The sequence below is a fragment of the Aythya fuligula genome, chromosome 13 (assembly GCF_009819795.1).
Source record: "Aythya fuligula isolate bAytFul2 chromosome 13, bAytFul2.pri, whole genome shotgun sequence".
In the NCBI taxonomy this organism is placed as follows: Eukaryota; Metazoa; Chordata; class Aves; order Anseriformes; family Anatidae; genus Aythya; species Aythya fuligula.
In genome coordinates this window covers 6,540,747-6,554,214 of record NC_045571.1, presented here as the reverse complement: position 1 = coordinate 6,554,214, position 13,468 = coordinate 6,540,747, and the positions used below count along the sequence as shown (strand labels likewise).

General features: G+C 56.5%; 1 protein-coding gene across 1 annotated transcript; it reads right to left on the bottom strand.

Annotated features, from left to right (window-relative positions):
* Positions 1-6,200: 6,200 nt before the first annotated feature.
* LOC116494632 (tumor necrosis factor ligand superfamily member 10-like) lies at positions 6,201-12,144 on the bottom strand. Its single transcript, XM_032196600.1, has 5 exons — positions 11,898-12,144; positions 9,562-9,708; positions 9,227-9,260; positions 8,617-8,724; positions 6,201-8,248 (listed from the first exon to the last, which is right to left on the bottom strand). The coding sequence occupies exons 1-5, from the start codon at positions 12,132-12,134 to the stop codon at positions 7,806-7,808; spliced, it is 969 nt and encodes a 322-aa protein (XP_032052491.1). The 5' UTR covers positions 12,135-12,144; the 3' UTR covers positions 6,201-7,805.
* Positions 12,145-13,468: the final 1,324 nt, after the last annotated feature.

Here is a 13,468-nt window from a genome sequence, read left to right as displayed (position 1 = left end):
TTTTGGTGAACGAGAATATAGTTTAATGAATGGAGGTCTGGTACGTGTGGGTAAGGTGAAAATAGAAGCTCGGAGTGATTTCATAGCTGCTCTGTAAGTGAAAACCTGCTGACCACATAAAACCAGTGGAAGTGGTTTCTATGTGAAAATAATAATAATAATTTCAGCTCCAGCTGTGTTTCTGAGCTGTAGTTTTCTATGGGGGAGCTTGCAGCAAAATTACATGGTCAGTGTTACTGCATTGGCTGCAGCAGTGATGTCAGAACACAGGGCTCGTTAGGGCGTGATGCTGATTTGGGTGGATAGCTCTGTACTGGGACTGATGCTCTCATTTCTACAGGTAAGATGTTGTTTCCAGAGACTCCCAGCTGCTTGGTGTGAGCTTTTATTTAATGGAGCTTTAATTCCTACCAAAATGTGTTAAACTGTTTCATCAAAAAGTCAGGGGAGATATCATCATCAGTTTTTTGAGCTCAGGCATTTTCTACGTTGTCTGTAACCAATGGTGCTGGTTTGGAAAAGGGTTCCCCTGCCTAGGGCTGTTCCAGCTGCTGTTAAGGGTTTTGTCCTATCCTGCTCTTGCTTTTGTATTGTTTTACTTTCAGAGTGACTCCAGGAGGAGCCCTGGAGTTTCTCTTCAGCAAACAGCTCGTTATACAAATCTGTACACACATACTCCCCACCCTCCCCCCCCGCCGTGAGGGTAATTTTATATTTATGAAATAAATTATTTGGGATCGTTTTGGAGAGGCTTAAATGCCTGCTGGGCCTTCTTAAGGGTGGGTTGTGAGTTGGAGCTTGTTGATTTTTTTTCCTCCCAGGAAACGTAGTGCTGGGATTTGAACAGGGTGCACAATTCCCGAGGTGGTTTGTTACGGAGGTACGGGGCTAGTGAGCTGAGCAGCCAGCACAGGAGAAAGAAGCCCATCTTCTCTGCCTGCCCGCAAACAAACCGCTGTTCTCTGAACTTTGTCGCCGTGAAATGCAGTGTGTAACGTGGCCTGGTGCCAGCCCTTCCCACCCTGCCAGTAGCCCGGAGTGGCAGGGTTGGGACTGGAATCAGCACTTAACAGGTCCTGCTGATGGGCAGGAGGGAAAAGTGAGGGGCAGGTCTCCTCCTGCCTCTGCTGTGCCCCAGGGATGCTGTGAGTAAAGTAGGTGTTGGAATCTTTTTTCTTGGTATCCCCAGCTCGGGGAAGAGGAAAGCAGCCTTCCCCTTCGTGCTCTGCATACCTGGGTCTGGATCAAGCTGCCTCAGCTGTTTTGCTGCATACAGCTCGCTCTTCCCAAAGGGAGAGCACGTTCAGAGCCAGGCTGTGCTGGCAGGGAGGGCTGGGACAGCGCCAGAGGAAGGAGGTGATGTTTGTGTGAGGGAAAATGGAGGAATGACCGAGCTGCTGGAACCAGTTTCATCGCTTCAGCAGATCTGAGATTTGCTGCTCAGAGTCCAAGGTCTGGGTGGTAAAAGGAAAATCACTTTGGGAGGGCAGAGAAACTGTGTTCGAAGCAGTCTCCCTCTTCTGGTTCACTGCTCGCTCGTGTTGCAAGAGCATTAATGTTTTCCCATAGGTAGGGCTGCTTTAAAGCGCATGCTGCTTCCTCCAGTTACACCAACCCTTTTTGCTGAAGGAAATAGGTTTGCTGGGTTTCGTTTTCCTCTTCCAAGGCTTAACTAAGGCTCGGGGATGAGCTATCTCAGAGCAGGACTGCGCTGTACTGTGAGATGTGCAGGGAAGTGGGGTGGGAGTGGAGGTTCAGGAGGAGCAGCTGCAGGACAGGGAAAAGCGCCCTGAATTTTTGTGTCTGGGTGTGTGCAGTAGTAAGGACGTAACCTCCCGCATGGGCTTTCTCTTTGGACGCTTTATTTACAGTGTTCCAAGAAATGATTTCCTGGGGTGTTGACATGTTTTTCAGCGTGGATTTCCTCCTTACGTCTGAGAAATTGTGCTGGGCTCGGGACTTGAAAGTAAAACCAGATCTTGTTTGGAGGGGAACAAAAGACTTGGATGTAGTGATGAGCTGGTTAATAACAACAGAGAGGAAGAGAAAAAAAAAAAAAAAAGAAACTATCAGCCCCAGAATTTATTTTGAGACAAAGGGCAGCAAAGTTAGCATTGTAAACGCCCTTGGCTGTCTGGCAAATTTGTCTGAGCTGTCTGCGCAGCCACACGATGAACTGAAAGCAGAGCTCCGAGACAGGGAAGATAAGGCATTACTTGGCAGCATCTACAAGGAAGGAGCATGCATCTTGATCAAATAAACATGATGAGGCCATGAGAGTTAAGGTCAACCTGAAAATGTTATTAGAGCTGTTGTTGCATCTTCCATCCCCCCTATTTTTTTATTTATTTTTTTTTAAAGCATCAGGTTTGTGAAATGTCACCTGGCAGGGATAGCAGGCTGGGAACAGGGAGGTTGTGGCGGGTGAAGGGGGGCAAAGTGTTTTTTTCTTTTCTGGAGCAGTTTGGTGACTGGGCTGCTACTACTGAGGTTAGTTACTGAGGTTTTTTTTTTACTGATCCTGTTCCCCGAAGCCACAAGTTTCTCCCAGGCAATGCAGGCAGGCCGGCACACCCCCTGCACTCACCTGACATCGCCTCTGGCTCTGCCTTGACAGTTCCAGGAAGAAATCACTGCAGGGCAAAGTAACACTGCAGCGGGCAAACAGATGAGTAACGAGACAGATGGCATTATTTTATATGCTCCTAGGTGGCAAAGTGTCTCTATTTATGCACATGTGCACGCACATATAGGCATGTACAGGCTTTCTGGTGTAAAATCCATAACATGGAGTAGATCAAGGTCTTTCCCTGGTGCTGTCCATGCCACCAGAACTTCACCCTGGGACGGGTGAGGAGATGAGAGCCATGCTTGCTGGGAACATGACTTTGGACTTTGCTTGAGGTGCTGTGGTGGATAAAAGTACTCTGCAAGCTGCAGTGCTATGTAGTGCTTCTGCCTGTGGGTCTCAGACTTCTAGAGAGACTGACACACTGGGTATCTTATATGGGTGAGGTAGTTGAGGCACAGATGCTTAATGAGTGCCCAAGTCTTCTGATGAAGAAAATGAGTAGTGCTGGCTCTGTGCTCTCGTTTATTTGCTAACTCAAAGTGCTTGTTCCATCTCTGGCAATTGTAGGAAAATAAGCTAACGAGCGCTTAAGCAGGTTGTGGTTATGACCTCAAAATCTCTTGGTTAAAGATTCCCTGTCCTCTTCATGTCTTCAGGGTGTTCTGCAGGTATTCCTAAAAAAAAAAAAAGATCTTTGTATAGTGTTGTGCAAATGAGATCACAACCTGGAGAAAGGCACAAGCCAAGTTCTTCCTCCAGGCAGCCTTTGAGATGAAGACATTCAGTTTCTGAGGATGGCTGTGCGTGTGGCCGTTGGGTTGACCTTGCCCAGCCACCAGGCCTTTCAATTAAAATCAAACTTTAAAAATTCAGGGCCTGTTCTTTGTACCAGCAAGCATTGAGGCAGCTTTGCCTGGTGCTGGAATCATCAGTGTGTCTGTGGGAATGGGACCGGAGTCTCCCTGCCATGCTGGGTGGGATGTGCAGAAGCAGGAGATTACCCCCTGCCTCCCCTCATCGGTGCGGTATGGTCTTGAATCCAACACCTCTTGCTGTTTGTTTTTTACATTTGGTTTTAATTTGGGAAACTTCAAACCATTGCCCTTCTCCACAGTGCTGGTGCAGGCAGCAGGGCCCCAGATTTCTTCCCCGGGTTGTTCCCTGCAGCACTAGCAGTGCCTGCCCTCCCTCTGTTTATCCTGGCGGCGGGGCTTTGTGTCCTTGCTGATAATGGGGTCATCTTGTGTCTGCAGCTGGTGAAATCCCAGGGCTGACACAGAACACCCCCCTTTGTGAGGCAGAGAGGGGTTTCTGGTGATGGTTGCTGCAGTTTTACGTGACTGCAATGCTCGGAATGGAGGCTGGAGCACCTGTAAAATGCTGCTGCTGCTTTTCCAGAGAAACCAGGAGCAGCTGGAGTGCACACCTGGTTCCTGAGCTGTCTGAGAGCCAGCAAAGGAAGAGGTCTGTACCTGGGATGTCAGAGGTGCAGTTGTCAGCAGGTCTGGTGCTGGAGGCTGCTTGCAAGCCTCTCACCCCACGGCTGGGCCCTGTGAAGCACACACAGACCAGGGGGGCTGGAAAAGCTGCAGAGCTGCCAGAGGTGTTGCAGTGCCTTGACAGGACAGTCCCAGGCCAGAGCCAAGCTACCCCTCGCTGTGCCAGCTATTTTTTTCCCCTAGTCTGTCACTTCTCTCATTGCCCAGTGGTGCCTGGCTCTCAGCAGACTAAAGAGGATGCCACTTGGCCTGATGCTTTTGTAGTTCGTCTTCTATAAAAAAAAAACTCTGCCCACAAATCATCTCCCTCGCAGGAAAGTGGAGCTGGGCACGGGGCCTGACTCTCCCAGGTCATGCACCAGGATGGTTTACCTGGGATGCCATGGACTCCTGGCTGCTCCTCCACGCTGGGGGAAAGCTAAACTGTGTTTCAATGAAAACCTTTGCACCTCCTGCTCCGTTTCCTGCAGCTCCAAGTTGTCTGGTCGAGCTCTGAGCTCCCCCAGCTGTTGCCAAAGGCAGCTCAGGGGCTGAGGCCACAGGAGCCCAGCTGAGCTCGGTGCTCTTGGAAGAGCCCTGGGAGTCCGATTCCTGGCGCTGGTCACCAAGCCAGCCCAGAAAGCAAGAGGGAAGATGAGACTGGGAAGAATACAGTCCCATTTAAGTGGTACTTCTTGAGGGAAGGGTTTTGCAATAGCGCCAGAAGCCCGCTGGTCTGTAAGCGTGCAGCGAGGACTGGCGCGGTTGGGGATCTTTGCTAAAACAGGATTGCGTGTGACACAGCTGTGCTGCAGGCTTCGCTGCTTTGTTTGTGTTGGGCAAGAGCAAAACATGACGGTCAGAGACGAGCACGCTTCGTGGCCAAGCCTTTTCCATCTGTGAGGCCATGGGACTTCCTCCGGAGAGGGGCTGCTGGGGCTGAAGCAAGGCTCTGCAGCACAGCAGGGATGACACAGAAATGCCAGCGAGGGGAATGCAGGGGGTGCTGGGCATGGAGCAGGGTGGTGTGTGGGGGCAGCCAAGGATGGAGACAGAAGGCTCAGGCTGGAAAGCTGTGGGATGGGCAGCAGGAACAAAGAGCAACTCCTGCCTAGCTTCAGTGTGGAGGGGAACAAGCCCATCTCAGCACCCTGGGGTTTGGCCCTGGTTTGGCTGAGCTGTCCCAGGTCCCAGCAGCCTTGGGCTGGGCTTGGCAACCCCAAAGCAGAGACAGGAGCAGCACAAAGACTCCCACTACCCCAGAAAACTGGGAGGTAGCCCACGAGACGCCAGCCTCCTGCTACTAGTGGGCGAGAGCTGATGGGAGCAGTTGGTTTCCTGCATGGTATGCCCAAGCATTTCCTTTCCCAGCACCGTGGGGGAGAGCTGCAGATGGCTCAGGATGGTGTAGAGGAATGGGGTGAAGGCTGAATGCCCCAGGTGGGCTCAGCTAGCGTGCACCTCCCCATGGGGGGCAGAAGCAGGGGAGCATCTCTCTCTCTGGGAAAGCCTCAGGCATTCCCAGGGGAGTGGCAGCAGCTGCCCTGGCACAACCTTGGCCTGGGCTGCGGAGCCGTTGGAGAGATTAGGGATGCAAGATGGGACAGGACCAGCGACTGCCTGCAGCGTTCACTGGGGTCTGCCTGCAGCTCTCAGGGATGGAGCTGCTGGAAACCACGCACGCCTGCTCCCCAGGGCAGCCTTGGCACTCACGGCTCTGCCTTGATACCTGAGCTGCTTCACTGCTGCCGCTGGCGTGCTAGCACGGTGTCTTGGGGCAGGGGGGTCAGGCTGGGAGCAGGGCAGGGCAGCAGGGCTCTGCTCAGGCAGGTGAGGAGGTACGAGGGCTGAAGTCTGCAGCAAGAAGGGGGCAAGCCAGTCCGCTGCTCCCAGCCCGTGCAGCACTCTGCCTGCTGGTATTTTGTGCTGGATTATCTGCCGTGGCAAGGAATGTGGTGTGGGGGGGGCAGACAGGGCTGCTCTGCAGCGAGGGGGGCTGCACAACACTCAAATGCTCTGTGGCATGTTAGGGGAAAGCAGGGGAGCTGACTCCGTCATCAACCTGTCAAGTCTGGGCAGCACTGGGGCTGTTCAGGGGTATAGGGCTGGTTACGCAGGGTGAGCCTGATGCAGAGGTGCAAGACCAGTGCTGGAGTACAGGATTTATTTAAACAGGCACTGAGACCCCCACGCCAGAGCTGTGCTGGCAGGAGGGGTACTTGCATCCTTTGTGGGAGTCTGTGCCGCTGGCCTGTCCGTGCAGAACAACTTGCACGCCAACAGCCTTAATATGATACAGAGTACACAAGTAATTACAAAAGTGGGCTACATCCACCCCAGTGCCCAAGCCAGCTCTATCTATCATGCTCTGCTTCAACAAGTCTTTTGTGTCCGTCACATCCTGGGGGTTTAACAACGGGGGTTTGGTCTTGTCCGTGCTCAGCTCCATGCTGCTGCTGCTGCCTGGGCTCAAGCATGGCCTGAGCTGAAATTGTGGAGGGTAATGACCGCGAAGGCTCAGGGTGTGAGCAGGAGAGCAGCTGTGCTGGCCCAACAGGGCTGGGGGAAACAAAACCCGAAGGTCAGAAGCACCTCGGCTTGGCACTGTCTATCTGAGCTGCACCGTGTCCCGCAGGCTGGACCAGCTCATCTGCAGCACAGCTTAGCATCAGGGGGCTGCGCACCCCTCCGTGCAGCCCACTGCTCTCACACAAGGCTCATGGGGAGCTGCCCCAGGCCAGGCTGCTCCCAAGGAACAGCTGATCTGGGGGTTCAGCATCTCCTCAGCACTGTCAGGGGTTTGGGTGGGCCACAAAGAAGCACCTGAGGGGGTCTGCGGGTGCTGGTGCTTGTGCCAGCTGCTGAGGACCGGGCCAGGGGCTGAAGCTCCCCCAGCTTTCTGCTCTTCTGCCGGGCTTCGCCGGGCTCCTGGTGGTGTGGTACTCTCGGCGTGATGCATTCACATCTATTTGGGGGTGGAGAGAAGATGCTGAGCGAGACGTGCTGTGCCCTGGGCTCTGTGGATGCAGTGCCACTGAGGACGTCTAATCCACCGAGGCAAGGTGCGCGTCTCTGCCACGTGCCTGGGTGTGGTTGTTTGTGTTGTTAATTAGTCCAGCTCTGTGCCCTGCTCTTTGGCTCCTCAGAAACTGATTGTTGGCACTGGCCCAGGTTGCTAACTATCCTGAAATGAAACTCCTTTGCTGCTTTCTGGAAGCGGGTGCTGGAGCTGCCCTGAGCCCGCAGGCTGTCCCCTGATGCTGTTGGGGCGGCGGGCAGCCCTGGAGCAGTGCTCACCGTGCCACTGTTCTCTGCTAATCCTGACTTCTGCCCCAAACGCCTCCAGCTCAGGCTCCCTGAGCCTCGCAGCCTGGTTTGCTGGGCCTGCCTGTGCCAAACGTGGATGCAGAGTTGCAGGGGGTTGGTTGTCCTTCCACAGGGAGAACTGGTCTCGCATTTGTGGCTGTGACCCTGCGCCTCTGCTTTGTGGAGGGTCGGGGGGGTGGTTACAAGGTACACTGGTGGTGTGGCTCTTGCTGGGTTCCCTGCAGTCTCACCCAGCTCCAGCAGACACGCAGGGACCGATGCTGCACCAGGCCCCCCGGCCATGTGGCTGCTGTCCCATACAGGTGAAGGCAACGGGACCAGGAGGGGCTCTCCATTCAGCAGCAGCTCAAATAATAGCTGCTGCCCTGGGCCGCACAGAAGAGTCGACATGGCAGGGGCACAGGGGAGGCGTGAGGATGAGGAGGCAGTCACAGGTCGAGCCGGAAGGCCCCGAAATAGCTGGCTGCTGCGTCGTTGTAGTCAATGGCCAGCGAGGAGACCGAGACAAAGAGCTCATCACCGGCCTTGAGGTCAAACAGTCCCCCCTGGTAGAGAGCGTGGAGGCCGTAGTCTGCCTCAGGAGCCCAGCACTTGGTGCCGACCCCTTTGAGCAGGAGGATGGGCTGGCTGTAGGACGTCTTCCAGTTGATGCACTGCACGAGCTGGGGGCCGGAGAGGCGGGTGCTGGCCCCCTCGCTGGGGTAGCGAAAGTAGATCTGGGAGTAGACGTAGTACTTGCCCGCCTGGTTGACCCGCAGCCGGCCGTCCCGGTAGGTGATGTTCTGCAGGTGGGAGTGGATGGTGCCGTCCTCCCAGCGAGCGATGGCGTGGCGGCAGGACTGGGAGAGGTTCCCGAAGCGGTTGGAGATCCCTGGGGAGAAGGAAGGGTCACCAAGGGGAGGACACTGCGCTGGGAAGCATCCTCCAGGGGCAGGAGGAAGGGACGGGGTGGCCCTTTCACTTTCCCAGGGTCTTGCAGCTTGGAGTGGGGGTAGAGAGCGTGGCCTTGGACTGGAGACCCGTGCACTGTGCTCGAGGTGATCCTGTTTGGCGGGGGCGTTGGACTAGGTGATTTTTCAGAGGTCCCTTCCAACCTCGGCCATTCTGGAGAGGAGAAACCTCCCCATCTGCCACCAAATGCAACCTCCCACACTGAGCCCCCTGCCCTTTGGGTGAGCTCTCCTCCCCATATCCCACCCTGGGAACTCTCCAGTGCCCTGCTCGCCACCCCCAACTCACCATCCAGGGCCAGGCTCTGCGGGCGGAGGGTGAGATGTGCTGAGGGTTTGCCAGGTGTTTTGGGAGGAACCTGTCCCTCCGAGGTATTGAAGTAGCTCTTCTGCGCCTCTGCGAGGAAAGAGACAAAGGGCTATAGAGGCCAGAGTGCATGGGGACCCCCCGACCCATGCCACCAGAGCATGTCCTTAGCGACCAGAAAGATCTGGGCAGGACTATGCCTCGCTGACCCTACAAAGAGGGTGTTTACTTGGGGATGGAAATATCTGGTCAATTATTATCTTACGGTCTGTGCTGCCCCTTTGGTAGACAGGCTCCCCAGGCTGCCCCTCCAACCCATGCCGAGGGATGTGAGCCCCTTCCCTGCCCGGTGGGACAGTCTGTGCCCCCCGTCCCACCCCAGCTCACAGCCGTGGGGCTGTGCCTGGTGGAGTTTGCCCCCGAGCAGCCCAGCCTGCTGGCAGCCCTGGCCACAAGCTGAGCAGTGCACGCGTGGGCTGTGGCTCCCTCTGCCCAGCTGCACTTTGGGTTCAAGCAAACAGATCCTTGCTTGGCAGCACCAGGGAGCGGAGCCCCGTCCCCTGCCCCAGGTGCTCAGCCAGGACGAACTCACCCTTCACGCTCCTGTGGGCCATGTTCTCCGTCACCTGAACCATTAGAGAAGAAAAAGAGCCCATGGTTTAAAGTTTTTAAAGGTGCAAAGGACATTCCCCACTCCCCAGCTCCTCATATCTTTTCCCTTTTTCAGGCCGTGCCTTTGGACCCTACCAGCTCCTCGATGCAGAGACCTGCAGAGGGCCTGGCGTGCAGCTGCACTGCTCTGATCCCGCTGAAATCAAGCCTCTGCCACCCCTTCCTGAGACGGATGGGGAAACTGAAGCAGGGAGACAAGCAGGAGCCCTCCTCTGGTGTGTCCCACCCTCCCCAACCCCACGGGCCCGTGCTCACCACAGCCACGTAGGCTTTGATGGTGTTGGCCAGCTTGAGGCAAGACTGGTCGCTGATCAGCTCCTCCAAGTTGGAGCCCTCCTGCTGCTGGTTGATGAGCTGCAGGCACCTCAGCTCCTCCAGGCTCCCTTGTGACTGGGCTTTGAGCTGGAACAGAACCACCCAGACGTCCACGAATTGCACAGAGCAGGCGAAGGCAGTATGTGTGAGTGTGATTTGGCTGGTGGACGCAGAGGAGATTCCCCTGGAGGGGACGTGTATGGGTTCAGCTGCCTTTGGCCTGGCTCCTGCAGCGTCAGGGGTTCTCACGCACCTTCCCCCTTCCAGGACTGAGCCGTACTGGCTGGAGGCCGAGCACTCAGCCCAGGCAGGTCTTAAAAACTTCCTAGTCTGCTAGCTTGTGGTTTGGGATGGGAAGCCTGCCTTCCGTACGATGTGAGCTGCTGCATGGTGAGCTGTGCCTCGCCAGCTGGCTCGGTTCTGACCCCGGTGTCCCAGTGGGGTGAGCTCCTCTACAGATGCCAGGCACGGCCAGCTGCTGGGTTGCTGTTCTGCTGTATCGGGTGTGGGAAAACCAAGGCACAGATGGGACAACTGCCCTGAAATCAGCGTGCCAGGAGCCAGGAACGAACGCAAGCACCTTGCCCATCCCACCTTTATCACCTTGGTCTGTCCCAGATCAGGACACAGGGCTTGGCCTCGATGTCAGTGTCACCAGCATCCTGTGCTTCCCAAGGGTCCCTGCCTGCTCTAAGCCCTGCAGCTCCCACCAGACCACTGCCTGCCCCTTGACTGGGATCAGTGGAGACTCTAGTACCTGCAGAAAAGCTACGTGAAATAAGACAAAAAGTATTTTTTTTTCCTATTGGGCCAACAGTCAGTCCTAGCGCTGGCGGGCTGGATTTGGATTTTTGTTTCAGAGGTGGGCTGCAGCGATGAACGCAGAGGAAGTGGTGTGGTGGCTCGTACAGCTGGATGACTGCAAAAGGGTGAGCGTAGCCCGAGCAGTTTCGCCTCATGTGGATTTGGCCAGCGAGGCTGCAGTCGTGCAGAGACGTGCCTGTCTGAGTGGGTGGATGCACAGCGCCTGCTGAGGAAGTAAAGCTCCAAGCAGTGGAGCTCCACAACACAAGCACATGCTCAGTCCCAGCATAACCACGGGCACCGCAGGCACCGCAGCCGCACGCTTTATCCCTCTGCCCACTAACAGCTGCCTGGCACTGACTACGATGCTAATTGCCTCGAGGCTGCCTGTGCCACCAGCACTTCTCATTTCAGAGGGTAGCTACTCTGCCCGCCTTGTCTGGCTCCCCTCCTGGGAAGCATGCACAGGGTAAGGCTTTAAATTAAGTGGAAAGCAGGAGAGAAAATTCTGTAAAACTGGGGGAGGGGGGTGGCAGGGGGAGGACCCGGTGTATGCGTGTGCACCGGGGTGAGGACAGGCTGCCTGGGTTGTTCAGAGACCCCAGATGTGCTGAGCTCTGATTGCCTACACCTAGCACTGATCCCGTGCAGGGACCTGGTGAATAGACTCCAAAATCATCTGAAAAGGTAAATTCAAGTGGCAATCTGTCTTCATCCATTCCCTGAGGCTCTGTCTGCCCACATTTCCGTTCTCTCGCTGCTGCTTTTCATGTAAATCCTTCCCAGTGGGTGCCACATGGGATCCAGGCACGGAAACAAAGCCTGGAGGGGAGTCTGCTCCAAAGGATGCTGGACCGGGCACCAGACAGGCTGCTCCCCCTGCATCCACGGGCAGGACTTTTCCCAATTTTTTCCCTCTCTGTTGTGTTTTTGTGCCATGCTTGGCACTCCAGCGCTCTTTTCTTGCCGACGAGCCCTCCATCACCAAAGCTGACGGTTACCAGTGGTGGAGCTGCCCAGAAAGCTGCTTGGCAGTATTTAGTTTCCCTTTCTCCATAGCAAAGAGCTCTTCTCATCGGTGTTTACCCTCCTCAACCCTTCCACTGCTAGGGGATCTTAGCAGTGGCAGTAGTGCGCGTAGCTGGGTTTGCCAACAGGATCAGGTTGTTGCAGCAAGGACAGCACCCGGGTGATGGTCATGGGGGGCCCTGAAGCTCTTGGGACTGGTGGTCCCCAGCAGGCAGCAGTGGGGCAGGGTCATACCTGATGGTTACGTGCTGGGACCGAGCAGGAGCTCCCCTACCAGCTCCTAAAGAGGCTTTAGCAGCCCTGCAGGGTGCTGAGCCCCCTTCCCCGGGGCTCGGGGCGCCCCCTCCCCGCCTCCCGGGGGGGCTCCTGCCCCCAGCCCGGCTCCGCCACGAACCCCGAGCCCCCTCCCGGTAGCGGCAGCTTCGTCCCGGCGGCGGGCTCACCTTGGAGATGGCCATGGTGAAGTAGACGAAGAGGCCGGTGGTGGAGGCGATCTGCAGGGCGACGATGGCCATGACGGCCACGCTGCCCCACAGCGGCCCGCAGCACCGCCGCCTCCGCCGCTTTCCCCCTTCCCACCGGGGGTCGCCGCCGGGGCCGTCCCCCAGCATGCGGGCCTCGGAGCCGCCACCGGCAGCGGAAAGCCCGTACGGGCCGGCCCGGGGCTGCTGCGGGGCCATGGCCCGGCCGCCGCCGTGCTCCGAGGGGAAGGGAGCGGCGGCGGGGCGGGCACGGGGCGGGCCCCGCCGGGGGTGGGCCCGGGGCCGTCGGGGAGCGCTGGGGAGAAGCAGCCCCGGGTCTGGGTGCTGGGCTGGCAGAGGGGGAAAGGGTGTTTGGGGGTTCTCTAGTGGCCGGCTGGCGATCCCAAAGCGTTCCCAGCTGCTGGGAAGGGTTGAGATGTTGGGAAAGCAAAAGGAAAGGCCGGAGGAGGGCTGCTGCCTGATGGCCCCGCGGTCAGGTGTGACCCGCTGTTGTTAGCTCTGCAGTGGGAGTGAGACCTGAGTGAAGCACAGCAGAGCTTTGGCTTTCTCTCCTCTAAGGATGGGGCACGGGGAAGCCGTGGCCTGTCACCCGGCCCCAGCAGGCAGCTGTGGTAGCACCGAGTGGTGTGCTGGGGGCAAATCTGTGGCTTGGGGCGAAACAGGACCTGACTGTGAGCGAGAGGCTGGACCCTGGTGAAACCCACGATGGGAGAAGCTGCCCCGTGGCCCATCGCCCTGCCAAGTCTTCGTGCCACAGCCACCCTCGGCAGGGACACAGTGGCTCATTTTTCTAGCACTCTCACACGATGAATGGCATTTTTTCCTTTAAGAAAAGAACTTGGCCCACTCCTCATCCTGCCTGCCAGAAGTGGCACTGTCTTTTCCACTGAATCCTGAAAACGCTGTCTTTCTGCAAATTTCCAGCAGGGAAGCCCCAGTGGGCCACATGCTGCTGGTCAGGATTCAGGGAGAGGGAGCTATTCACAAGTAGGATCTCATTGAAAGGAAAGGAGCAGTTCCAGCAGCTCTTATTATGAGACATTGTGGCTGCTCTGCTCCCTTTGTGTGTCTGGGAGGGAAGCATCAACTTCCTCTCTGGTCCCTATTTGCCGTGGGCTGGGGTAAGGAGGGATAGGAATTGTCCTTCCCTCAGTGCCAGAGCAAAAGCTTGAACTAAAAACCTCTCAAGCATCTTTCCAGTCCTACTTTAATACTACAAACTCCTCTGGCCCATACAGGTGGCCTCATTGTTCCTGGAGCACTGGATTTAGAGCAATCATCCCAGTGAAGCAGGTGGTCCCCGTGCACTGCAAGCGACCCCCAGGCCGCCTTCATTCTCCTTTCCTCATCATCCCTGGCTGTTTGGTCACGGCACCAGCCGTTCTTGGTGGCCTGTGGATGTTCCTGGCTCATGCTGGTGGCCCTTCCTGGCAGCAGGTGTTGTCTCTGCAGCAGTTCACACCCACTGTGGAGGTGCTGCACCCTGGCAAAGGGCTGCTGAGCACCCAGGCACAGGAGCTAGAGGTAGAAGG

Excerpts from the sequence above, each read along its gene's own strand:
- LOC116494632 (XM_032196600.1), bottom strand. The coding sequence starts at position 12,134 with ATGGCCCCGCAGCAGCCCCGGGCCGGCCCGTACGGGCTTTCCGCTGCC. Across the intron at positions 9,709-11,897 it reads TCACCATGGCCATCTCCAAG|CTCAAAGCCCAGTCACAAGG; the intron begins GTGAGCCCGCCG and ends GTTCTGTTCCAG. Across the intron at positions 9,261-9,561 it reads TCAAAGCCTACGTGGCTGTG|GTGACGGAGAACATGGCCCA; the intron begins GTGAGCACGGGC and ends CTAATGGTTCAG.